This window comes from Cetorhinus maximus, chromosome 10 (genome assembly GCF_964194155.1).
Source record: "Cetorhinus maximus chromosome 10, sCetMax3.hap1.1, whole genome shotgun sequence".
In the NCBI taxonomy this organism is placed as follows: Eukaryota; Metazoa; Chordata; class Chondrichthyes; order Lamniformes; family Cetorhinidae; genus Cetorhinus; species Cetorhinus maximus.
In genome coordinates, this window is record NC_135888.1 from 23,516,823 (window position 1) to 23,544,672 (window position 27,850).

General features: G+C 45.0%; 1 protein-coding gene across 1 annotated transcript; it reads right to left on the bottom strand.

The window, feature by feature from the left end:
* Positions 1-1,548: 1,548 nt before the first annotated feature.
* On the bottom strand, positions 1,549-27,850 carry zer1 (zyg-11 related, cell cycle regulator). The gene is made up of 16 exons (XM_078550174.1): positions 27,710-27,850; positions 22,740-22,978; positions 19,855-20,014; positions 17,281-17,723; positions 14,401-14,577; positions 13,304-13,418; positions 12,833-12,979; positions 11,220-11,393; positions 10,424-10,639; positions 8,528-8,569; positions 7,083-7,202; positions 6,578-6,693; positions 5,042-5,230; positions 4,767-4,864; positions 3,086-3,188; positions 1,549-2,174 (listed from the first exon to the last, which is right to left on the bottom strand). The coding sequence occupies exons 2-16, from the start codon at positions 22,895-22,897 to the stop codon at positions 2,117-2,119; spliced, it is 2,316 nt and encodes a 771-aa protein (XP_078406300.1). The 5' UTR covers positions 22,898-22,978; positions 27,710-27,850; the 3' UTR covers positions 1,549-2,116.

Below are 27,850 nucleotides of genomic sequence, written 5' to 3' on the forward strand. Positions count from 1 at the left end.
TCGTATTTCTATAGCACCCTTCACAACCTCGGGGTGTCCCAAAGCACTTCACAGCCAATGAAGTAGACAATCTTATTTTCTGGGAACAAAATTAGCCCTTTCCCCGCCCCCTAAAACTATCCCTCCCCACCCTGGGTAGTCCCACAAGGGTAGGCAACTTTTCGAGTGTAAACAGGGGTTTGCACTGGTCAGATCCCCTGTGCACCCCTCCATATCTCCAATCTGACTGAGAGGCAGGACCATATTATCAGGATGTCTCCTATCTGGTCTGGAAATGATCAATTGGATTAGTTATGTTGGCAAACGGAAGTTAAAAAGGACTTTCCCCACCTCCACCTTGACCAGTGAGACTCCAGTTATAGAAGGGGTGTCTGGGGACCCTCCATAAGTGTGAGGTGTAATGTTACCAAAACCCCCATAGTGGGACGTGACTGATGGATTCTGACCTACAGCAGCCTCCAGCACTGGGACACTGTTTCCCCCTTATTCTGAAGGCCGTAAGCCAGTAGTTTCCTACCTAGTTACACAAGTATCCTCAGACTGCAGCAGTTCCATGTTGACAATAGCCTTCTCAGTGTGTTTAGAGCAGGTAACCTTGGCTGCACAAAAACACAGTAGGCCTTTGTAAGAAACTACCAGGTCACTCAGTTAGGCAAAGATAGTTGGTCCAGTGACTAGACGCTGAATGAGTGGTACTAGTGAACTTGCATTAAGGCTGGTATCTACCTGATATGGCCATGGACTAACAGGAGGAGCACTGGCTCTGCACCTCTGCTTCATGGGAAATGAGTAAAACCCAGAAGCTCTAGCTCCACAGAATGTGTAAAGTGCCATTGCAGAAGTTCCATGGGGTGAATTGGGAAGCAACAGAGGCATGCCCGTGGGACCAGCATCAGCAGTGAGGGAAACACAAATGGTACTGAGACGGACCTCACTGACTGATCAAATAAAATCAAGGAGATAGTGAAAAGACTTGTGGCGGGGGGGGGGGGGGGGGGGGGGGAAGCAGGGGTTAGAGAAATTATGGGGTGGGGAGGGGGGGTAAAAGGGAGGGCAGATGGTCAGGGACAGATAAAAAGCATAAAGAGGCAAAAACAAACATTTCCTAACAACAGATCAATTAGCTAAGTATTGGCAGAATGTAGCAGTCCTGAGTAAAGCTAGTCTAACCCAAGTCATTGACAGTTACTTACACACCACTGCAACAACCAGCACACTGACTGCGCACCCATTGCAGTCAGTCTGACACTCTGCCTGGGTGGCACTTCAGTTTCTCTGTGAAATTACTCAGCGCTTTTGAGGCCATGCCAATGTATTACTTCTGTAATCAAATATATTGAATTAATTTTTGCAGATTGATTTATAGCTGGAGTGCTTTCAGCAAGATATCGGTCTGTAATTAACGCTGAGTGTAACAAACCATATCCAAGGAATTGGACACATACTGTATATTCAGCAACTCTGCAATTGCTGGGCTTGTTATCACATCACCAGCAGGAACTAAATAACCAACCCCCCTGTCCCTAGCATGTATACAGTACCAGGTGCCTCAACAACAAATCATTTATTAATTATTCTGTTTGTCTTTCTCCTAAAAGTTTATAACCGTTGACATTTGAGTAACTGGCACAATCAAAAAGATTCAAGACAAACCATGGAAGCACAATTTACAGAGAGATAGTAAGGAAGGAATGGGGGAAAGAGGGAGAGGGAGACAGAATGGAAAGAGAAAGACAGAGGTGGCGAGAATGCCACAGATAGCGATGAAATACAAGGGAGGGAAAGTGAGAGAAAAAGAAAGAGATTGAGAAAGCATGGAGATAAGGAAAGTATGACAGAATAAAGAAAGTGAAGAGGGACAGAGGAGAGAAAAGAGCAAGAGAGAGAAAACGCTAATGCCTCATTCAATAAAAATGATGTGAATTAACATTTTCTTGTGCAACACCAAATGTTTCCCCTGCGTGTCATCGTGAAACAGTGTGTCACGCACAGAGGCTCCGCCATACGATGCATCTGATGCATTGTTGTGTAGCAGGACAGAAGGTTCCTCATTATTTACACAGATGCCACGCATGACAGGAAGTAGTGAGAGTAGGTGATAGCTCATCCTCAGCCTTTATCTGGATGTGTCCATCCGCTCCTCTCTAAAGTTCTCGCAGAAACTGATGACCTGGCTGTTGAATGGAGAAACAGAAGAATAAATTGTGGTTTCAAATGGTTTAGTGAACAGCCTCAATTGTGCATTAACATTTTTTTTGTTCTCTAGTTCTATAATAGTCTGAATTATATTCAGCAAGTGCATTTGAATGTTGCTGCTCATCAGCAGGAATTTTATTGCCCTCTACTTATTGTAAGCAGAGTCTGCAAGTCCCAGGTCAGCACAACACAGAAGGGATACTCATGTTCGTGTTCATGCCGATTCAACCTCAGAAATGCTCCCCCTGATGGATGGGCAACATTTCCATTTCTCTCATCAGTTATCTAATCCAGGGGTATCCTATCTTTTATTATTAGGGCTGAATAGGTACATATGATGGAGCTTTTGGTTGGGGGAATGGTACGCTTTAAGTTTAAAACCCTTGTCCCTATTAATCTGCAGATATTTCGAGCTAATGATACTCACAGATCTCGGTGTTCTGATTTAGGACTCATCTGCTAATGGGAAAACAGTAATAGGAACAGCCCTTTCCCAAACCCTCATGCTCAGGAAATTCAATGGGACAAGTCTGTGAGCAAGAAATGTTCAACACAAACAGGTTGCCTGGGTTTCAAGGATGGATTTCTAGGGACTGAGAGACTGCTCTAGCCCTTTGGATGCAGATTCAACTAAACTCTAGTGTAAATGAAACTGTCAATTTGGGGGCAATTTTAGGAGCTTCACCTCACAATGAGTTTGATTGTGACTAAAAACTCATTTGAGTTTGGATCTTAGGGAGAGATTTGTTCCGTGAATCTGGGTTGGGTTGAAACCTAGAAATCAGTGGTTAAAGGATTGGATTGAACCATGCCTGCCCTATGACTTTTGGCTTAACACATCCTGAATGGGACACGTACACACAATCGTGAGTTTGAGTGCTTCATGTACCTTGCCATCGCTTTGGTCTCCGGTCTAGCCGCATCGCTCTCGATCACTCCCTTCAGCAGTTCAATTCCATTCTCTTTTATCAGCAATGGGCAGTATTTCTCAGCTAAGGATTTAAACCATTAAACGGCAGGTTCACAAAGAGCTTCAGCTCAGATGCAACACTTGAAACAGTGCTGAACTTTACAACGCAACATTTTACCTCCAACCGCAATTCAATAGTTTCTGCAAACCTGGTGTTTGAAATTCAACATTTGGGGTTCAGAAGGCTGTACAGTAAAATCTTTTGCCCTCTTCCTCACAAGGACATATCACAGAAATACTGAAAATTTACAGCACAGAAGGAGGCCACTTGGACCATTGTGTCTGTGTTAGAATTGGCCATATCATAGACTGAATTTTCCCAGCATAGGATATTCTAGTGTTGGTGGTTATAGTACTGATTGGGAGATCCAGAGGTTGCGAGTTCAAATCCTGCCATAGCAAGTTGTGAAATTGCCATGAAAACACAAGTTCATTAATCCCAGCATAGGCACAATGGGCTGAATGTCCTCCTTCTGTGCTGTATCATTCTATAAATGCCTTTCAGGTTATGGCCTCTAACACCCCAACCTGATCTGGCTTATGTGACTCCTGTCCAGACTACGTGGTTAACTCTTAAACAACAAATTGCATTTATCTAATGCTTCTAACATAGTAAGACATCCCAAGTTGCTTCATAGGAGCATAAATCAGACAAAATTTCACACCTTGCCTGGTAAGGAGATATTAGGACAGCTGACCAAAAGCTTGGTCAAAGAGTTAAGTTTTAAGGAGCACATTAAATGAGGAGAAAGAGATGGAGAGGCATAGTTAGGGAGGGAATTCCAGAGCTTAGGGCTAAGGCTGCTGAAGGCACGGCCATGAATGGCGGAGCGATGAAAATCGGGGATGTGCAAGAATTGGAAGATTGCAGAGATCTTGGATGGTTGTAGAGCTGGAGAAAGTTAAGGAGGTGAGAAGGCCACAGGAGGTTCAAAAACAAGGATGAGAATTAATGCTCCTTGAAGTTATGTTCCTGCAATAGCGATCTATAGGCCTGGAACAACAATGTAGAAAACACAAGTTTAAATCCCACCACGAGAGAGTTTGAGAATCTGAATTCCATGAGAAATATCTGGAAATAAAAGAGCTGTGATCAGTAAAAATGACCATGAAAAGTTGTTTCACCAGGAGCAGGAATCGTAGCTGATTATTTTCCACTCTTACCAACCCTAAGGTGCTGAAGCCAATTATAGAGTCCTTATCACGATCAGGCCTAAAGATAGTCAACTCAGTCCAGACAGGAGCAGTGAATCTGGTATCTTCCTCAGCCATAGGACTCAGTACCACACAATGAGCCCCAGAGAAAGAGTTAGTCAGACATTCATAAAGCGGCACAGAGGGTAAATGAGCAAGAGTCTGTACAAGGGAGGGACTAAGAGAAATTGAAATGACAAAACATTGGAGGCAATGATTTGGCTAAAGGCCAGTTATTATCGAACAGGATTAACAGAATGATGTGCTGTCCCGTCAATCACAGGCACACACAGACAGAAACAGGCTTGAGACAGGCCTGTATATTCCTTGCTCAACCGGTCCTCTGTTTGTCAAGACACGCACTCTATGTTACAGATTAAGAGGTGCATCACTATCCGGTACTTACGATAGACAGATGTGAGGTTGAACAGTGCCCATGTTGCCCAATGTTGGCTGACTGGAGCTACTCGCTGAGGGAGGAGGCGCAGAATTGGCTCAAAAGACCTGCAAAGATGAAGGAATCCTCAGCTCAAACTGTCTTAGTGTTCAGAATACTCTGTCCCTGGCCAAGACACATTGCCACTGACCAAGATATGCTGCAATTAGCCAAAACAATTCAAAGCTCAAAACACGCCTGCCACGGCCCAGACCACTGCCATTATGATTGATTCCACTTCTCACCTGTAATTAATGTTTCTTCTTGAATTTTCATCCCAGCTGGAGATAGCTCGCCACATTCGATCCATCACTTCCACGCGCCGTGGTTCTGCGATAGCCCAGGCTTCATCCCCATCAAATATGATGTGCGACAGAACTCCACAGGCATTGTATGACACCTCAATCCCATCTGCGTTACTTTCTAAGAGACGGCTGTAAGGGAAGCATGCAATAAAATGATGGGGGTTAGAGCGGGGTTGGTGACTTTTCATTATAAATGCGGACACATTACTGTAAATACGGTCACAAGGTGTCAGACTCTGTAGATCCATGGACAAGACAGCATTTTCAATGCTTTTTATAACGGAGTAAAATGATGCAGAACAAGGGAATCAAAGGGTATCAGGGTTAGATGGGGATGAGGAAATCGAAACACGAGAAGATCAGCCATGATCTTATTGAATGGCGGAGCAGGCTCAAGGGGCCAAATAGTCTATTCCTGTTCCTATTTCTTATGTTCTTACAAGACATTGTCAGACACCTAACCCATCTGGCAGGTGACTCATGGCAGGTAATTGATGGGATTGGATTGGCAAAGGAAAGTCAAATGGGGTAGAGTATAAAACAGGAGGCTGATTTCCTCCCTCGGCTACCCACAAGAGTCTGAAAGATGATGTCATGGCGAGAATCACTTTCCCTACTTATCTTATAAGATGAAAAGAAAAGACAGGGCAGACGGTCAGAATAGCCTACATCCTAACACACTGCACTAGTGATTGGGTAGGGCAAGGTCCATCTTCTAACTAATCCTAAAACAACATGTTCACAATAACAGACACAGGAATGCTGCACTGGATGTGGAAACTGTCAATCCCAACACTGCTCCTGCACAAAGATGAATTTGAATATAGACCAGTCGTGTGGAGCAATTGGAGAAGCTGGAATTATTCACCTTAGAGCAGAGAAGGATAAGAGGAGATTTACTAGAGGTGTTCAAAATAATGAAGGGTTTTGATAGAGTAAATAAGAAGAAACTGTTTGCAATGGTGGGAGAGTTGGCGAGGCAAAGAAGGTAAAAGGGGAGACGAGAATTTGTTTACGCAGAGAGCTGTTATGATCTGGAGGGCGCTGCCTGAAAGGGCGGTGGAAGCAGATTCAATGATAACTTCAAAAAGGGAATCAGATAAATACTTGAAAAGGAAAAACTTGCAGGGTTCTGAGGAAAAAGACAGTGCAAGCACGATGGGCTGAATGGCCTCCCGTTGTGCTTTAAGATTCTATGACTAACTAGGAGCAGGTTAGCTGAGTGCCTCCTCAGCTGGGGAATGATGTGTGGAATGTGCAGAGGGGAATATTAGAGGAGGGGGAAAAAGAAAATATGTAACATAATTGGGTGAAATATAATAAGATAAAAAAATAGTTTGGTGATAATTTGACTACAGCATAAACAGTGATTGGGGCTGAGTGAGGGGCTGTGTGGGGTGGAAGGGCAAATCATTAAAATAACTTTTTATATCATGCATAGGTGACTTGTCCCCAGAGATTTTTAAAAACACCAACCTGAAGACACTAATGAACTGGGTGGTCATCAGATGTGGCCGTAAATGTTTGACCTCAGCGACATTTCCCAGCAGTCCCAACATGTTCCTGTGTAATTCTTGCTTTCCTTGGAATTCCTAGGTTTAACGGAGGATAAAGAAATAATGGGAGCGAAAAGAAAAACAGGATGCAGAGAACGGATAATCAGAGTGTTCAGCGAACTCTAACCTGCTCCCACATCCTGCACCAATCACAGTTGGAAGCCCCATGGCCAATCACAGCTAGGGGCCCCACAGCTAATCAAAAGCTGGGTCCCCACAGCCAGTCACAGTTGGGCTTCCATAACCTCCACCACTCATAGCTAGGCTCTTACAGCCTGCAGGTAAATGAGAACTGTAGAAGAAACCACCTCTGACTATCCAACAAACTGCAGTATCAGCCAAGACAAAACAGAGACAATTAAATAATTTTTAACTGCATATTGTTCATGTAAAAGTAAGGTCACATGCTCCAAGGAGAAACTTACATTCAAACATTCGAGGAACAACTTCATTCCATTGCAGTTTAGGAACATCTCACAGTTATCGGGAGTCTCATCTGTAATGTTCCATAGTGCACTCCATGAAAACTCCATAACTTGGTCACACTGTCCAGAGAAAAAAAGAAGGGGACAAGGGATATGGTAGAAATGTTTCTCATTCAAGCTCACAAGTGTCCTGATCAATGTGTTTGATGGACCAAAAAAGGACAGAAACGAAAGCAAAATACTGCGGATACTGGAATCTTCAATAAAAACAGAGAACGCTGGAAACAGTTCGCAGGTGAGGAGAGAGAAATAAAGTTAACATTTCAGGTCGATGACCTTTCATCAGAACCACTGATGAAACCACATGTTTCTCTCTTTACAGGTGCTAACAGACCTGCTGAACATTTGCAGCATTTTCTGCTTTTAGGACAGAAACAAACAGATTACTTACAATTTGAATACTGGACTTGGGAGGTGAAAGCAAAATAAATTCACAGAAAAATTTACTGAAAACAATCGTTTTGCCCCCAGATGTCTTCCAAATTTGTGACTGATATATGATCCTGGACAATAAGTGACAATTCTGGGGAGCAGCTGAACCCCGTCCTGTCTTCATCCAATTTTTCGCCTACAAATGTGCACTTCAGAGTGGGAATCAGGAACAGGGACATTGGACAATTTTCCACCTGGCTCTCACCAGCTTTAGGAAGTCAATTGTGCTATTTGAACTACTGGTCCTGGCTCAGGTCAGCTAGCACCATGCAACCTGAGGAATGAATTTGTGACCTGCTGGTCTGCCTGGCTTACAAGTGAGCTTCATGGTGCATGTCCCCACACAGTCAGCACTGGGTAACCCACCCCACATACTTTCTGAGCTCACAGGTGAAGAAAAGCTACTTGGGGGGGATGGGGGGGGCAGTGGTGAGATACTGGAGGACTGGCACTGCCCACAGAATTCCAGGTTAATTGCTAGCACCTTCCGGAGAGAATGGCAGGGAAAAGGAACATAACTTTCAGCTGTGGCTCAGTGGATAGCACACTCGCTCGCCTGCAAATCAGATGGTTGTGGGTTCAAGCCACTCCAGAGACAAAAGCACAAAACTGAGGCTGACTTTTCAGTGTGGTTCTGAGGGAGCGCTGTGTTATTGGAGGTACAGCTATTTTGGGTGAGACTTTAAACTGAGATAGACTTAAAAAATTTCCAAGACCATTTTTGTGAAGAAGAGCAGAAGAGTTCTCTTTGGTGTCCTGGACAATACTGACCCCTCAACTGACATCACTAAAACACATTACCTGGTAATAATATGTTTGTGGGATCTTGCCGTGCACACATTGATGTCTGTGTTTTCTAAGTTACAACAATGGTTATGTTTCATTAAGTCCTTCATTATTTGTGAAGTGGTGAAAGGCACTATATAAAAGCAGTTTCTTTTCTTTAAACTTACCACTTTGTCAGTCAATTTCTTCTGAATCAACTTCAACATTGTCTGGAAGAAAACACATTAAAACAGGTCAGCAGCATAGTCCAGGAGGTCTCTGTAAAGCATAAATGCACACATACAAACATATGAATTAGGAGCAGGAGTAGGCCACTTGGCCCTTCAAGCCTACTCTGCCATTCAATAAAATCATGGCTGATCTAATTGTAACCTCAACTCCACATTCCCTCCTACCCCTGATAACCTTTCACCCCCTTGCTTATCAAGAATCTATCTACTTCTGCCTTAAAAATATTCATGGACTAGTTCCACCGCCTTTTGAGGAATAAAGTTCCAAAAACTCACAACCCTCAGAGAAAAAAATTCTCTTCATCTCTGTCAATGATGGGTGACCCCTTATTTTTAAACAGTGGGCCAAAATACTAGATCCTCCCATATGTATCTTATTCAACTAAGAAACAGATATTATTGCAGATGTTCGACAATCAAACCTACCCTGCAAACCCCTAGTCCCAACTGTTTAACAAATCTGACCACTGGGAGCATCTAATACAATTACTGCTCAAACAGTTTGTTGCTGAAGGACAGGCTGCAGAAAATGATGAAAAGCTGTTTCAAAGGAGTTGACCTCTAGTGAATGAGTTATGAGGAATGACTTTAGAAGCTTTTGGCTATTTCACCAAACAAACATACAATAAGAGAGGTGAGAAAAGACCAGCAAGGCAATCCACACTTGTTCTCTCTATTAGGCCTTGTGACCTCAAGCACCAACTGTTAGCAGTATTAAGTAAGCCTCGAAGAGAGGCAAGTGAGAGGTAACCTGGTAGAAGTATGTAAGGTAGTAAAGCACGTGGAGAAAGTAGATCCAACACACTACTTCAACTAAACTGTTACTAAAGAATAAGGGAATAGAGATTCAAGGTTGTAAAAGACAATTGTAGGACTGATGTCAAGAAGTTTGTCAGATGAAGTGTGACCAACATGCAGAACAGACTCTTGGTAGGGCAGTGAGCAGAAAAGTCTTGAACTCATTTAAGAAACAGTTGGATGACATGTAGTCTTTCAGGATGAATGAGCTAGGATTTGCCAAATTAACTTTCTTTTCCAGGTCAAGGCTGTGAGCTTCATCTCACTGCAGGGTCTTGAGCACAAAATCCAGGCTGATATTCCCAGTGTAGTTACCGAGAGGGCTATGCGCTATCAGAGGTAGCATCTTTCAGATGAAACATTAAACCGAGGCTCCGTCTGCCCTCTCTGGTGGACATAAAAGATTGGAAGAAGAACAGGGGAGTTATCCTTGGTATACTGGACAAAATGTAACTATCATCCAATATGCTTAAAATGGATTATCTAGACATTATCACATTGCTGTTTGTGGGAACATGTGTTTACTTTGGGTTTATGAAGGGTGAATAAATGCAGAGGCCACTTTGGAATGTGCTACATGGATCCATATGTGGGCAGAGCAGATAGGGAGAAAATGTTCCCGCTCGTAAACACATCGAGAATCAGAGGGCCCAGTTTTAAAGTGTTTTGCAAAAGAAGCAAATGCGAGGTGAGAAAAAGCTTTTTCACACAGCGCGTAGTTAGGGTTTGGAATGCACTGCCTGGAAGTGTTGTGGAGACAGGTTCAATTGAGGCATTCAAGAGGCCATTGGATGGTTATTTAAATAGAAACAATGTGCAGGGTTACAGGGAAAAGACAGGAGATTGGCACTAAGTTTAAATGTCGGAGAGTCAGTGCAAACACGATGGGCCGAATGGCCTCCTTCTACACCATAATAATTCTGTGATTCTGTGATTTTTCCATACTAACTTCATAAGAGGTGTTTGGAGCATGTTGCAACAACAATGATGCAATAGCACGATGTTCTGCCCAGTCCTAAGCATCACCATACTTACTGTGACAAATCCCATTTTCCCCACTGCTTCCTTGTGATCATTGTCAACTTGGCAGACCAGTGCATTGCAAAGATGCACTGCTATGCGCTGGATGGACTCGTCCTGCCGGGTCTGGTTGAGGATACTGAGAAGCAGCTCATTGACCCGTCGGTACTGGAACTCCAGCTCCTCTGGAATACTGAAGTTACAGAGCGTCAAGCAGCAGTTCCGTTGTACCTGTATTGCCAGGAAGGAATCGAGAGTGAGACTCAGCAGAAAAAGTATTACTGAGTACACAGTAAAAATCAAATGGTGAGGGGGTGGCCAGTGTTAGAAGAAGAGTGGGAGTGAGGGGAGTGAGTGAGAGGAGAGAGCGCCGGGGAGGGGGGGGGGAAAGAGAAAGCGCCAGGGGCGGTGATAACTGTGAAGCAGGAGATCACTCAGTTAGATAGCCAGGGGTTTCAGGGAATCCAAAACAAGGGTGGTGATTTTGAAACAATGGTATTGTGTTATGATGTCAAGGACACGAAGGTGGGATGTGAGTGAGGATACTGAGTGCAACTTGAATCAGCAGAAGCTGGTGGGATGGTGGGGGTAGGGGGAGCAGTGAAAGGGGTTGAGACAGGAGCGTCACTAGGAGTGTGTTGCAGCAACCACCAATCTGTATCTTGCACAAATCTTCAGTGACTGATAAACGAAACATGTACATGTGTTTATTGTGAACAGAGCAGTGATATAAGAACTTTAAAATACAAACCATTGAAGCAGACCACAGTTTAAAGGTAAGCATTTATGAGTTGAATGGGTATATTCGTACCGTCACCTCTTGGTAGGACTCCATACCATTCAGCACCACCTGAATAACCTGCCGGCGGAGTTTGATACTCTGTTCATGCCGGTAATCTGAGCCAGTCAGGTAGAAGAGAGCCGCACTGCCTGTCACCTGAACACTTTTATCAAATTTGTGATACTTCAGCGCGGAGATCACCAGCTGCAACAAAGAAATAAGAAAGATTTTTAAACAAACACTGTCTTCTTCTCTCTATTTCAGCACTATCAATGTGAACAGCAAATCTTAAAATGCTTCTCTCTGCAAACAGCCTTCCCCTCACCTCCCTACACCATCCTCATTCTCTCTTAACATTATATTCCCCTCTGTGCCATGTGTATACTGAGATCCAGTTGCAACACATTATGACTATGATCTCCCACAGTCTAAGCAAAGGAACTTCCAAAAGTTTTTTCCTAAATTGGCCCAAGGTAGTTTCTCTGATCCTGTGTTTCTCCAAGGTGGAGGTTAGGGATGTTGGAGTTTCATCATGCTGGTACAGGATAGATTGACAGTTTAACTCATCTTTTTCTCATGTTTGTATCTCCAAACCTAACTCATTCTTTCTTTGGATTTCAAAACCCTGGAACAAGTTACCTTCCTCCCTCCCTCCTGTATCCACCAACAAGCTCTTGCATTTCTATAGCATCTTTAACATAGTAAAACATCCCACGGTGCTTCACAGGAGCGTTGTCAAACAAAATTGGACACATATTAGACAGATGACCAAAAGCTTGATTTTCAGGAGCATCTTCAAGGACAGGGGAGGGAATTCCAGAACACGCTTTAATTTGATTTAAATGTAATTTTTTTTTATTTGCTTCATTCTTTCTGAGATGAACCTATATATCTTGAGGCCAACAATCGCCTGCATCTGGAAACCACTTCTCCATTTGAATCAAATTACAAGATGTTAAAAGCTTTGTGGGCTGTCACCTGATCACTCTTTCCCCAATCACCATGCTTTCTCTTCTTTTCAAATTTGATTCCGTCACAAACCGGAGTTTCTCAATAATAAAAAAAATAATTTTTTCCAGGAGATCCAAAGCTTAGTTTGGGCGAAGGATTTGACCATGTCCTCCCAGAACATTAATTACACCTTCTTCCCTTTAGAACATCAGGCTGTTTCCTAACTTTATCTTTATCTTGTAAGGTTTTTTTTTTGGAGGTGGAGGGGAAAGTTTTAAGCTCTTTAGTTTTTTAAATTACGTCATCTGACCAACTTTCTCCTTGCATCAAGCTTGTGTTTTTATTGTAAACTCTGTAAAAGGAACATTGGCTCATTTAAGGTAGTAACTAACAAAGAAATGATAAAATTATCATCTTTAGAAGACAAAGTTCTTGCTATTTGCACAAACAGCTGGAATTCCATGGAGACACAACATGGATAGGGCAATGTCATTCTACTCTGAATGCACTGCGTGACAACAGTGACCTTGATGCTAAAAAGGGAAATGTCACAAAGTGGATCCAGTAACAAAGTTTAATACCTCGCCTGGAGGAAGCAGTGATCTCTTTACATTGACACTATTAAAGCAGGCTTCAGTAGCATTCTAAAACTGTCCTGCACCAGTCAACTGAACTTAACCTTTGAACCTTACCTGTAGAGCACGCAATGGTTGGTCACACTGTTCGATCCGTGCGATATCGAAGAGGTGGTTTATTGCGCGTGACGCAATCTCTGGTCGATATTCAGTGTAAGCTTCTATGGCGTTCAGGATTTGATCCTCATTTGCTTCACCAGTTATCTAGCAACAGAAGCACAATCTGTAGCTGAGTTTGCAGATCAGCCAAATAAAAACACAAACCCTGCACAAAGGCTCTAAAGTTCTTACAGTGGTTCTCTTCTAGCCTCAAGCAATTATAGCAGATCACAAACACACACACATATGTCATGGGAACGATGAGAACACACATGCACACAGATACACACATGAATGGACAGATGTGCTCACACACATGCACACAGACTTGGAAACACATGCACAGATGGACATGCATGCACAGACACACATGTGCATCCTAAATGATCTTATAAAGGCTAACTGTGAGCAATGGCCAGCCTCGCTTACCTTGTAGGCAGGAATATGAGTTAGATTACACAGTGTGGTGTCAAACAGTCCCAGGAATTGAAAGGATCTATTCAGCAGACGGAATGGCTCAATGCTGCTCTTCTGTGGCTCAGTACTGAATACAAAAAGCATGAGGCAAATTAGTGCAGTAATGGAGTCCCATCACATCTCTCAGAAACATCTCCAGGCACTTCCCACACAATGATATACTTTGTCCCCCATCATACATAGCTGTGCCTTCAGCCACTAGACCTTAAATTCTGGAATTCCTTCCATAAAACTGTCTGCCTCTTTACCTCTCTCTCCTCCTTTAAGATGCTCCTTGAAACCTAGCTCTTTGACCAAGGATTTGGTCACCTGTCCTAATATCTCCTTCTTTGGCTTGGTGTCAATTTTTGTCTGATTACACTCCTGTGAGCTACCTTGAGACATAAATGCAAATTATTGTCCTAAATTCCCACAGAGGGATGGACTGATTAAATGGATTTATTGATTAAAAGATTAATGTTAGCTGGGAAACTGGGAGAATTCCCCTGCAAATTCTTCCAAGAGTACCAGGGGATCTTCAACATCTACCTGAACCACTATGGTAGGCTACTTGGGCTTCATTTTAACCTTGTATCCAAAGGACAGCACCTCCGTCAATACAACAATGCATCAGTACCACACTAGGGTGTCAGCCGAGATTATGCACTCAAGTCCTGGAGTGACCTTGAACCCACGACTTCTGATTCAGAGGTGGGAGTCTCTGTATAGTTATTCAAAGAGGGGCAGGTAGTTTGGCCAGGGCCTAATTCCTCCCTAAACAGACACCACCCAAAGCCAATCAGCTGGTCATTCATCTCATTGCTGTTTGTGGGACCTGGTTGTGCATAAATTAGCCACTGGGCTTGACTACATTACCACAGTGACTGCACTTCAAAACGATTCACCAGCCGTGGAACATTTTGAAAGCTTGATAAGATGCAAAAAGAATGAAAGCAACATGTTTTTGTCAAAGATTCAAAAGTGGCCCTGGAAAATATGAAAGTACTTTTCTATTTTAGATTTCTATTTAGATTTCTATTTTAGATATTTGGCTAGGCCTCAGGCCTTACCTTGCAGGGCCCAGGGCTTCATCATGGCTTGAGATTGCAGAGTTATCCAGCATCAGGTGCCCTGAGATGTCCAATGAGACGAGGTTCTTGAGGTTCTGCGCAAAGGCAGTGAGGACTTTCCGGGTCAGCTTGAATTTGTAAAAACTAGAAGTTCTGTCACGGGAAATGTCCAAATGTCTGCAGAAGATAAACAATATATAGAGCGCAACAGTGCAGCAAGATTTTAAGCTTGATGTATTCAGGTTACAACAAAATGACAGTAGATCATCTCATTGAAGCCTACAAAATTCTGAAGGGGCTTGACAGGGTAGAGACCAAGAGATTGTTTTTGCTGGTCGGGGAATCTAAAACATGGGGGCACAGTTTCAGGATAAGGGGCTGATCATTTAGGACTGAGATGAGGAGAAATTACTTCAGTCAAAAGGTTGTGAATCTTTGGAATTCTCTACCCCAGAGGTTTGTGAATGCTCCATTGTTGAATACATTTAAGGCTGGGATAGACAGATTTTTGGTCTCGCAGAGAATTATAGGATGTGGGCAGTGGATGGGAAAATGGGAGTTGAAGCCCAAGATCAGCCATGATCATATTGAATGGTGGAGCAGGCACGATGGGCCACATGATCTATTGCTCCTATTTTTTGTGTTCTTGTAGAGATTTGACTCATTCACCCCTACCCGTTCTGAGCCAAGGTTTGGTCCACCTCCCAGAGTTCTCCCAAGTTCCCTGACTAATATTTATCCTGCAACCATCAACACCAAAGAAAACTAGTCATTATCACAATACTGTTGTGGGAGCTTGCAGTACGCAAATTGGCTGCCGCGTTTCTCTATGTTACTAAGTATCTATCGTCACTGTTGTAATTTAACAAATTTAGGAAGTAATGAGGTCATGAAAGGCATGATAGAAGTGCAATTCTTTATTTCTTTCAAAAATGTATGCTTAATAAATCTGTGAACATCTGACATCTATGTTGTAAATCCTTTTATGCTGAGGAATAAATTATACCCATCCAGAACACCCAAGAAAGGCAGGAGTACAGCGAAAAAAACAAAAAACCACTGCGGATGCTGGAAATCCAAAACAAAAACAGCCTTCTCCTCCCTCCCAGAAACATGATAGGGTCCCCCTTGTCCTCACTTATCACCCCACCAGCCTCCGCATTCAAAGGATCATCCTCCGCCATTTCCGACAACTCCAGCATGATGCCACCACCAAACACATCTTCCCTTCACCCCCCAGGCGGCATTCCATAGGGATCGTTCCCTCCGGGACACCCTGGTCCACTCCTCCATCACCCCCTACTCCTCAACCCCCACCTATGGCACCTCCCCATGCCCACGCAGAAGATGCAACACCTGCCCCTTCACTTCCTCTCTCCTCACCGTCCAAGGGCCCAAACACTCCTTTCAAGTGAAGCAGCATTTCACTTGCATTTCCCCTAACTTAGTCTACTGCATTCGTTGCTCCCAATGCGGTCTCCTCTACATTGGAGAGACCAAACGCAAACTGGACGACCGCTTTGCAGAACACCTGCGGTCTGTCCGCAAGAAAGACCCAAACCTCCCTGTCGCTTGCCATTTTAACACTCCACCCTGTTCTCTTGCCCACGTCTGTCCTTGGCTTGCTGCATTGTTCCAGTGAAGCCCAACGCAAACTGGAGGAACAGCACCTCATCTTCCGACTAGGCACTTTACACCCTTCCGGGCTGAATATTGAATTCAACAACTTTAGATCTTAAACTCCCCCTCCCCCCATCCCCACCCCGTTTCTTCCCCCTCCCTTTTGTTTTTTTTTCAATAATTTATATAGATTCTTCTTTTCCCACCCATTTCCATTATTTTTAAATCTACAACTAATACCTTGTCAGTCTTTCCACCCCACCCCCACTAGAGCTGTACCTTGAGTATCCTGCCATCCATTCTTAATTAGCACTTTTCTTAGATAATATCACCACCTTCAACACCTCTTTGATCCTTTTGTCTGTGACATCTTTTGATTATCTGCTCCTATCACTGCTTGCTTGTCCCCACAACCACCCCACCCTCAACTTCTCTCCCCCCGCCCCCCACCTTAAACCAGCTTATATTTCACCCCTCGCCTAACTACACTTCAGTTCTGTTGAAGGGTCATGTTGGACTCGAAACGTCAACTCTTTTCTTCTCCACCGATGCTGCCAGACCTGCTGAGTTTTTCCAGGTAATTCTGTTTTTGTTTAGGAGTACAGCGAAACTGAGTCTCAGTCATTTTCCTAAGGGCTTATAGCAGGAGATCAGCAGAAACCCTGTGGAATTACTGTGACATTGTCAACAGGGGAAAACTTGCACTGAGTTCCATCCACCCATCACCCCTGTGGCCACTGACCAACATTAGCTCTCAGCCTGGCAATGCCTCGATTTTAAAATTCTTATCCTTGTTTTCAAATTCCTCCACGGCCTCGCCCTTCCTTACTTTTGCAACCTCTTCCAGCTCTAAGATCTTTTGAGAAACATGCATTACTCTAATTCTGGCCTCTTGCATATCCCAGATTTTAGTCACTCCACCATTAGCAGCCGTGCTTCCAGCTGCCTGGGCCCTAAGCTCTGGAATTCCCTCCCTAAACATCTCCGCCTGTCGTTCTTCCTTTAAGATGCTCCATAAAACCTACCCTTTTGACTAATCATTTGATCACCTGTCCTAGTATCTCCATTTATGGCCCGGTGGCAAAATTGGTCAGATATTGCTCCTGTGAGGCACCTTGGGACATTTTACTATTTTAAAGGCACAAGTTGTTGCTACTGAGACGCGGTGGTGTGGGAGGGAACGAGTGTGGGGAAGGAGGAATTAAGATTCTGAACATTAAGCTGCCATATGACCCTGACCTAGAAGCACATTACCCCCACCTGAGGTTAGTGAGCTGCAGGAGGACCCAGATGTGCTCCTCAGAGAGGTCCATGTTGTACAGCACCAGTGACCCAAGCCGCTTCTGCCACTGCAGCAGGAACTGGATGTCGTTGATCTGGATTCCAGAGAGGTCAAGCGAGGTGAGGGAAGTAAGCGGCCGCAGGAGTCGGTCCACATTCACTCCATCAGTCAGGTGACCCAGGTTGAGGAAGCAGAGCCGGTGGAAGCCGGTGAAGGTGAAGTCTCTGACCAGGACCTGCCGTGTGGGGTTCACCAGGCTTTCATTGTCCCCCTCGCAGCCACCAGGGTTTTCTTCCTCATAAAAAATGTTCTTGCAGCCAAACAGGCTGAGGGAAACCAACGTGCTGCGGAAGTTATTTAGAGTCTGCAGGCTCTTGGCTGAGAGCTTCTCGCAGTTAACCAGTCGGAGCTCAACCAGATCCTGGAGAACACAAGCAGAATTGGTAGTCACCATGGAAACAGAGTCAACAGGCATTGGGTTACTAAGCAACAACAAATTGTGATCTCTGACCTTACAACTTATAAACACCAAAGTACCCTGGTGTAGTGGCTATGTTACTGGACTAGTAATCCAGAGTAATTCTAAATACCAATGACATAAAGGGGTATGGGATAGTGTGGGAAAAAAGCATTGAAGTGGATGATCAGCCATGATCGTATTGAATGGCGGAGCAGGCTCGATGGCTGAATGGCCTACTCCTGCTTCTATGTTCCTATGCCTGGATTAGTACCTAGAGAACACAAATTCAAATCTGGAGGTAGTCTGAGAATCTGAATTCAGTTCAAAAGGAAATCTTGGAATAAAAAGCTGGGATCAGTAAAAGTGACCATGAAGCTGTTGGATTGTGGTAAAAACTCAACTGGTCACTAACGTCCTTTAGGAAGGGGAACTTGCTTGCTATCCTTACCCGGTCTGGGCCTATATGTGACTTCAGTCCCACACCAACGTGGCTGACTTTTAACTGCCCTCAGAAATGGCCTCATGAACCACTCAGTTGACTAGGGATGGCCAGCGATGCCCATGACTAGAGATGGCCAGCAATGCCCATGTCCTGAATATAACTTAAAAACATCCATGAGCTGGTCACAAAACTCGATTAAAGCCTCGATTTATAGAGTTGTCTCGTATTCAATGTTGTCAGAATATTTTATGCTTTCCTTGTGATTATACCTACAACAAAAGTGGTGTACGCTGAAGTTTTTCTGAAGTTCCTCTCCATTCTTTTTTTAAAAAATATTTGTTCTCAGTACTGGAGAAAATTCAGAGAGATTGGCAAGAATATAACCATAATTAAAATTATATATCAGCAAAAATTAAGCAGGCTGGGGCTCATTTCCCTGAAAAAGACTAAGAGGAGAATCTGAGTGAGCTCTTTAAAATTCTGAAGGGGTTCGACTGGAGAACCTGTTTCCACTTGTGGGGAAGTCCAGAACAAGGGTGTGTTAACATAAGATATACTGAACGGCAAACTGTTTACTAACAGGTCAAATAAAGAATTTAGGAGGAATTAGGGAGAAGGAGGGGGTGAGAGAGAGGGTGGGAGTGGGTTGAGGTGAGAGGAGGGAGGGATCGCAACAAGCAGTTAGGACCTGGAATGCACTGCCCAAGAGTGTGGTGAATTGTGGCTTTTAAATGAGGATATTTATCTGAAGAAATAAAATTACCGGGCTACGGGAAAAAGGCAGGGGAATGGGACTAGCTGATTAACTCTTGCAAACAGCCAGCAGGAACATGACAGGCCAAATTGGCCTCCTGTGCTGTAGCCATTCTATTATTCTATGAGTGGTAAGAATGTGGACCTTGTTGCCACATGGTGTGATTGAAGCAGACAGTATTGATGCATTTGAGGCTTGTTGCAGACATGAGGGATTAAGGAATAGAACAGAAGATAGAGTGGGTTACTAGTTCAGTACTGTAGCCACTACATTACTGTTCGAGCCCAGATCCTAGCCTATGCTCATCTTCCTATTCAGGATTCCTTACAATAGCACAGCCTTTCCTGTTTGATGCAGAGCCGTACAAAACAGGAAGGTCTCAGGTTCGATCCCTGGCCAGTGCTGATCTCAACCAAGGAGGCATTGGGAAAATCAGTTGGTCTCAGTGACTCCAGATTAGGGAGGGGAGAATTGGGTGCAGTCCTGACTGATATAGGAAAACTTGAGTACGTGAACTGGATTTGGTTCAGTTGTGGGTTCCCTCTTCCATTGCTGAACAGCTCGTCGACACTCACTGACCAGCCGTCATAAGAGTTCAGTCAGCAGGATGACTGGGGTCCTGTCAAATGGTATCCTCAAAGAGAGATCAGCAACTTCACGATGGGAAGACATATGACTGGTGAAACAAAACATGCCCAGCCTATTCCGTTCCGAAGCTAAGAACAATTCCAACTAACGGTCTCTCAGCTCACAGTTATTCTGACAGAGGACAGGATCGTTCAAGTGACAGGCTTCAACTGGACAAACTAACTTGTACTAGGAGGTGAAAGTCTGGGGAGTGAGGGTGACAAATAGAAATAATGGTAGTGTGTTAAAAAATGTAATGGCACCCGTACCTGCTTAGAAAAGGCCACCAAGTCCTGATCCTGCACAATATCTTCCTGAATCCCCCTCAGGTGTATGTGAGTCAGCCGGGTGCTCCGATGGTCTGAGAACAAGCTGAAGAAGCTCTCATGTGGCTGGAAGCTGTTGTCTGTGTTCACCAGGTCCATGTACCTAGAACATGCACACACGAGGGATGAGTCTTAAACTTACACAGATTGAGAGAGTGGAAAGAATGAATCGCAAGGGGAATGGGGTGACAAAAGAGCAAGAAAACAAAGTATTCCAGATTTCCACTACCCTTTGTGTGAGTAAGTGTTTCTTGTTTATAAGACTTAGGAGCAGGAGTAGGCCATTTGGTTCTTCGAGCCTGCTCTGCCATTTGATATGGTTGATCTGATTGTGGTCTTAACTTCATCTTCCTGTCTGTCCCCATAACCCTTGACTTCTCTATCTATCCAAAATCTGTCTATCTCCGCCTTGAATAAATTCAATGACCCAGCCTCCACTGTTCTCCGGGGAAGAGAATTCCACAGACTAACGACCCTCTGAGAGAAAAGATTTCTCCTCATCTCCATTTTAAAAGGGAAACTTTTTATTCTTATATTGTGCCCCCTAGTTCTATTCTCTCCAATAAGAGGAAACGTCCTCCTGGGATCCCTCAGGATCTTGTATGTTTCAATCAGATCACCTCTCATTCTTCTAAACTCCAAATAGGTATAGGCCGAACCTATTCAACCTTTCTTCATAAGATAAGCCCCTTGTTCCAGGAATGAGCCAAGTGAAAGTGAGAGATGATGGTGCAGTGGTAATGTTACTGGACTAATAATCCAGAGGTCCAGGCTCTGGGGATATGGGTTCAAATCCCACCACAGCAGCTGGTGGAATTTATATTCAATTAATAAATCTGGAATTGAAAACTAATCTCAGTAATGGTGACCATGACAACTATCATTGATTGTCGTTAAAAACCCATCTGGTTTACTGGTCCTCTCGGAAATCTTCCACCCTAGTCTGGCCTACAAACGACTCCAAGCCCACATCAACATGGTTGATTCTTAACTAACCCCTGAAACGTTCAGTTCAAGGGCAATTAGGGATGGCAATAAATGCTGAACTTACCAGAGACGCCCATGTCCCATGAAAGAATAAAAAAAAGAATATTCTCTGAACAGCTTCTAATGCAATTATATCCTTTTTCAAATAAGAAGACCAAAACTGTACACCATACCCTTCCTGAATGATCAAGCTCTAATTTTCCGGACTCCCTCTACCAGAGGAAATAGTTTCTTTGGACGGGATTTTCCGTGCTTGCTGGCGCGGGCGTGTTCGGTGGCGTAAGCGGACAATATGGCGAGAAGGCCAAAAATCGGTTTCACAACGTCGTGAAACCAGTTTGCGATGTCCACTCTGCCCACCAATGACGGGCCATGTTCTCTGCCATCCGATGTTGCGAGCCTCATTGTAATACATCAGCTTGTCATTGTAAGGCCAGCCCGCCAGGCTCATCCACATCCCCTCCCCCCCCGGATTGCCGTTCCATGTCGGTGCGAAAACACACCGATGCGCATGAGTGATGTGCATCTGGCAGGCTGACTTTGTTCAGTACTTCAAGTTTTGTTTGCCTACCTTGCTTTGGTTAGCACTCACAGTCATCAGTGCCAGACTTCACAAACAGCACCACTTCACTTTTGGAGGGGCTCACGGGTAGGTCTCTACCTACCAGATTAGCCATATGTGGGTGGCTTTTCAACGGCTGCAGGGCTAGGGCTTGCTTAGGGAAGGGGTAGAAGTGGCCTCCGGCAAGGGAAGAGGTTGCAGGATGTAGCTGTATTGGGGAAAGAGAGTTTCTCAGAGTGTGTGTGGGAACACAAGTTGATCTCTGCAAGTGGCCTCAAGATGGTGAGGGCTGAGGAGGCAGTCTCCAGTGGAGATGAGGCCAGATAGACATGTGAGGCTATGTGTGTGAGAATGGGTGGTGATGTCCCTTGAGATATCAGTGAGTGAGATGCCAGTGACTGTGTGATGGGCTTGAGCGTGAGAGTTTAGAGTGATGAGATCATTCTTCCTCTACTTGCATTGGATGGCCAACTTCTTCTGTGCAACATTGGCACTGATCACCACTGCCATCACCTACCAAACCAGAGTGGTAATGTAGCTGCCCCTCCTGCGGCCAGAGAGAGGGTAGAGGACATCACAGCGGGCCTCCACAGTGTCCAAAAGTGCTCGAGGGCTGCAGTCTTCTTTGCTGCAGTCCTGGGCTGGAAGCAGTGAGCGCGGCTGGAATTTAGATGTGGTGCCTGGCATGATGAAGCGGCCAGGTGATGGCATGGGGGGGCGAATGAGGACTTGCCCACCATGGAAACGGCGGGTGTCACAGGAATACAAAAGTATTGCGGCAGGTTTGGGACGATCCGGCGTGAAAACCCGCCATCACAGCCAGTGGGTAATACAACACTTAGAGCAAATCTGGGACGATTCCGCCTTTGTATCTAACCTAGCAAAGTCTTTTATCATATTAAATACCTTGATCAGATCGCCCTTCAATCTTCCAAACTCAATGGAATACAAACCAAGTTACAGCCTCCCCGTCTATAATTATCTTGTGAATCCTCAGCCACTTGCACTGTTGAACCATTTCCAATTCCATATTCACAGCAGGAGGCCATTCAGTCCCTCAATCCTATTGGCACCTTACATCCAATGAAATAGTTTTAAAGTGCCGTCACTGTTACAATACAGGAATGGCAGCCAATTTACACCCACAAACAGCAACAGAGTTCCAGATTTCCACTATCCTTCGCATGAAGAAGTACTTTCTGACATCACCCCCTGAATGGCCTTTTCATCACTCTGTCTCCCTCTCTCCCCCCACCTCCATATTGTGCTTGGGACTCACATGTTGACGAGACGGTCACAGATCTCACTGGGAAGGAAGACGTCAGGGTGCAGTCTCAGCGTTTCATTGTCTTGCATATAGCACAAGGTTCCCTCCAGGTTATGCAGGCAGTACTTGGTGCATAGAGTCATCAGTGATTCGGGGCTGTACAACGCCATGTTTGGGAGCCCCCTTTGCCTCCTTCACAGCTGGCTGAGCGGTGAGATGCTGCCTGGAGCTACATGGACATCGGGAGAGAGCTGGGGAAATGAGGGGAAACCAGGCAATTACCAGAAAGTATTGATGATTACCAATTTTAAATCAGATGAATGTTATAATTCAATTTGCTTCCACCGCCCTTTCAGACAATGCAATCCAGATCACAACAACTCGTTGTGTAAAATATTTCTCCTCATCTCTCCCCGCCCGGTTCTTTTGACAATTATCTCAATTCTGGGTCCTCTGGTAACTGGTTCCCCTGCCACGGGAAACAGATTCTCCTCATTTGCTCTATCAAAACCCATCAAAACCTTGAATACCCAATCAAACCTCCCACTAACTTTCTCTGCTCAAAGGAGGACAATCCCAGCTTCTCCCATCTCTCCACATTAACTGAAGTCCCTTATTCCTGGCACCATTCCAGTAAACCTCCCCTGCACCCTCTCTAAGGTCTTGACAAAGTGCAGTGCCCAAACATGGACACAATACTCCATCTGAACTCCGACCAGTGATTTGTAATGGTTTAGCATTACTTTCTTGCTTTTGTACTCTGCGTCTCCATTTATAAAGTCAAGGATCCCTTCTGCTTCCACCCTCTTTATAATGGTACCATCTAGTTTATATTGTATGGCTTAATAAGCCCAGTGCAGTTCTGAGCCTGTGAGAAAATCTCAGGTTTGATTCCCAGTCTGTGTCGGGTTCACTGGGCAGCATGGAAGGGCCATTATGCTTCATTATACTTGATCTCGGGTCTGGGGGGTGGGGGGGGGGGGGTGTGTGTGTGTGTGTGTGTGTGTGTGTGTGTGGAATCAGCCAGGGTTCTTGCACTGAACACTATCCAATGGCACCTGCTTTTGGGAACTGTTTCTGCCCATTGGGTAAGGAATACCCTGATACTCTCTACAGTCCAATGACCTGCTGTCAAATCTCTGCACAAATCTTGGCTGTTGGGGTGAGGGACCTCAGTGAGTGGCTGCTGCCCATGGGACCAACACTAGCAAAAGTCCAGGACTTCAGAACACGGTTGGAGAAGAGACAACACCATTCAGCCCATTGAAACTCATCCTTCCTCCCTGCCCTTTGGCTCAATCAATGGAATTGAATTCTCCGAATGGGACCTGGGTACGATGGTAGTGTCACCAATTTCTCTCCAGACTCACTCTCCCAACCAATCACTGCCTCCTCCCAACTGATCACTGCCTGTAAGACTTTCCCAACCAACCACTACCAACATGACTCTCCCAACTAATCCAAAAGCAAATTACTGCGGATGTTGGAAATCTGAAACAAAAAAAAGAAAATGCTGGAAATACTCTGCAGGCCAGGCAACATCTGTGGAGAGAGAAACCAAGTTAATGTTTCAGGTCGGTGACCTTACATCAGAACCTTTTGGTTCACAAAAGGTGAAACCTTTTGAAAGAAAGGTCATCGACCAAACACTGTCTCCTGGCCCGCCCAACCAACACTGCCTCCTGATTCCTGGTTTCACTGCCTTTTGACTCTTATGGCCAATCACTGCTCCCCCCAACTGTGATTCTCCCAACCAATCATTGCCTCCCAACTCTCCAAACCAATCATTTCCCCTTAAACCACCATTGCCCCCTGAAAATCCTGACCAATCACTGCCCCGAGGCCCACTCCTGCACCTCAGCTCTCTTGAATTGTTGTTGCTCTCTGACCCTCCTAGCCTGAGCTCTGAACTCCCTGTATAGCCAATTCAACTCATTTGGAAAGTGCTGAGTGAAATGTCTTGCAACATTTTATTTGTTTAATTTGGGTGTTCATTTTCCAGGCATTCATTTAGTTGGGCTGAGTCTAAATGGCTTTTATTATTTACAATTAGAATAACTTCAAACTGCTCACCGAGCTGTAATGGACAAAGTAAACAAGTAGAAACTTCAGGTTCCTGGACATACTGTACTACACAGTACAATACTGAGCAACATTCAACAACACATGTTACAACTGGAATCATATTCTGATAAATACTGCCAAACATGCTGGGATTATTAACTTAATTTACAGAAGGTTAAGGGGTGATTTAATAGAGGTTTAAAATGATGCTTGTTCAACTGAGGAGAAACTTTCCACTGGTGGGTGTGGGGTAGTCAATAGCTAGAGGACACAGATTTAAAATAATTAACAAAAGAACCAGAGGGGAAGACTGAGGAATTTTTTTTCTAAACAGTGAGTTGCATTTAGGTAAAAGTTAGATCAATACATGAGGGTTATGGTGATAAGGTGATGAGGTGTAGAGGGGAGGAGCCTAGTGAGGTGCATGAAGAGCTGAGTTGGGCCGAATGGTATGTTTCAGTGCTGTATTTTCTGTGACTTGTTGTGATCTGGAATGTGCTACCTGAAAGGGCTGTGGAAGCAGATTCAATAGTAACTTTCAAAAGGAAACTGTAGATATAATCGAAAAGGAAAGATTTACAGGTGGAGTAGGACTAATTGGATAGTTCTTTCAAAGAACCAGCACAGGTATGATGGGCTGAATGGCTGTATGATTCTATGTTGAACCAAGCATTAAGGTCAGTCTTATCTTACTTCTGTTTAAATGCTCCAGCCAGTGTTAGTAACCACAAACTATTCTAGCAATAGGAATGGGCCCAGCACTGAGAGACATGGAGACAGACACAGCTATGGAATCTCATATACATCAGCCTTCCCTTCTTCCAACAAACTTCAACAATTCTACAAAGCAAGCCTGCTTTACTTCAACCTGGCTCCTAAATCATGTCCTATCCTCTCACCGAGGTTTCTCAAGTCGTAATGTAGGCAACCTGGGGAGACGGTGGCGTAGTGGTAAATGTCACTTGGCTAATAAGCCAGGCACCCGCCCTCCGGCTAATGCTCTGGGGACACGGGTTCAATTTAAATTTTAATTTTAATTTGAAGTAACAAATCTGGAACTGAAAGCTAGGCTCAGTAAAGGTGACCATGAAATTATCATCGATTGTTGTCAAAGACCCATCTGGTTCACTAATATCCTTTAGGGGAGGAAACCTGTCGCCCTTACCTAGTCTGGCCTACATGTGACTCCAGACCCATGACAATGTGGTTGACTCTTAACTGCCCTCTGAAATGGCCTAACAAACTACTAAGTTCAGGGGAATTAGGGATGGACAACAAATATTGGCCCTGGCTCACACCCCATGAAAGAATAAACAAAACACAATTTGCACACAATTTCATGAACAGTGATGAAGTAAATGGCCTGATTAGCTGTTGTTTTAGTTGAAGGATAAACATTGGTCAGAACACCTTGAGGGACTTCCCTGCTGTCTGAAAAGTGGGATTAGTTAAGTCTCTAGGAGGTGGTGGAGGGGTGAGGAGGGAGATGGGAAGCAATGAGGTGAGGGGGGGAGATGGCAGTACATGGGAAGAGATGGAAGGATTGAGAAGGGTGAGATACGAACATATAAATAAGGAGGAGTAGGCCATTCAGCCCCTTGAGCCTGCTCCGCCATTTAATAAGATCATGGCTTATCTGACTGTAACCTCAAATCTGCATCCCACCTCCTACCCACAATAACCTTTCTTCCCCTTGCTTACCAAGAATCTATCCGCCTCTGCCTTAAAAATATTCAAAGACTCTGCTTCACCACTTTTTCAGGAAGAGAGTTCCAAAGACTCATGGCCCTCTGAGTGAAAAAATTTCACCTCATCTGTCTTAAATGGGCAACCCCTTATTTTTAAACAGTGACTCCTAGTTCTAGATTCTCCCACAAGAGAAAACATTCTCTCCACATCCACTCTGTCAAGAACCTTCAGGTTTCAATATGTTTCAATCAAGCTGCCTCTTGCTCTTCTAAACTCCAGCGGATACAAGCCTAGTTTGTCCAACCTTTCCTCATAAGACAACCCACCCATTCCAGGTATTAGTCTGGTAAACCTTCTCTGAAAGGGGGATATGAGGTTGAGAAGATGGTGGTAGGTTTGGAAGATGGTGTGAAGGGAGGAGATGGGGATAGATGGGCAGACATGAGGGTAATGGAGGAGATGGGGAAGATGGAGGCAGATGAGGGCAAGGAAGAAGATGCGGGGAAGATGTGGGAAAGATGGGGCTGGGAGAGGGATGGGGGGGAAAGGATGGGGGGAAAGGATGAGGGGGGGAAAGGATGAGGGGGGAAGGATGGGGGGGGAAGGATGGGGGGGGAAGGATGAGGGGGGAAGGATGAGGGGGGAAAGGATGAGGAGTGGAGGAAAGGATGAAGGGGGGGAAAGGATGAGGGGGGGAAAGGATGAGGGGGGGAAAGGATGAGGGGGGGAAAGGATGAGGGGGGGGAAAGGATCGGGGGGAAAGGATGGGGGGAAAGGATGGGGGGGAAAGGATGGGGGGGAAGGGTGAGGGGGAAGGGTGAGGGTGAAGGGAGAGAGAAGGATGGGGGGAAAGAGAAGGATGGAGGAGGGGAGAGAAGGATGGGGGAGGGGGAGAGAAGGATGGGGGGGAGAGAAAGATGGAGGAGGGGGAGAGAAGGATGGGGGGGAGGGGGGTTGCTCGGTGGCTGGGATCGGACATCACATCAGGCGATGGCCCCTGCAGTCGAATGGCCCACTGACACTCACTGTATTTCCCTCAACACAAGCCCCGGCCCTTGGACCATCTCCATCTCCCTCATCCTCCCCAAATCCCGGGTCACAGTCACCCCCACCCCGGTCCCGGTCCTGGTCCTTCACCCCCTCTGGGCCCCCGGCCTCTCCGATCTCGGTTACCGGGCAGCCTGTGCTTAACCCCCCCTCCCCGGGGCTGGGACAAGCCGGCTGCCCACCTGCTCCTCCGGCTCCCGCCGACGCTCCGATTCTTTTTAAATCTTTTTCCCTAAATCGAATTCGCTCCGCGGCTGTCAACAAACCCCGGCTCCACTTCCGGGTCACCGGAACCGGCCTGTCAATCACTAACCACTTCCGGG

Excerpts from the sequence above, each read along its gene's own strand:
- zer1 (XM_078550174.1), bottom strand. The coding sequence starts at position 22,897 with ATGGCGTTGTACAGCCCCGAATCACTGATGACTCTATGCACCAAGTAC. Across the intron at positions 14,578-17,280 it reads CTGCAGCTCACTAACCTCAG|ACATTTGGACATTTCCCGTG; the intron begins GTGGGGGTAATG and ends TATCTTCTGCAG. Across the intron at positions 5,231-6,577 it reads CAGTTCATTAGTGTCTTCAG|CCGTCTCTTAGAAAGTAACG; the intron begins GTTGGTGTTTTT and ends CTTCCCTTACAG.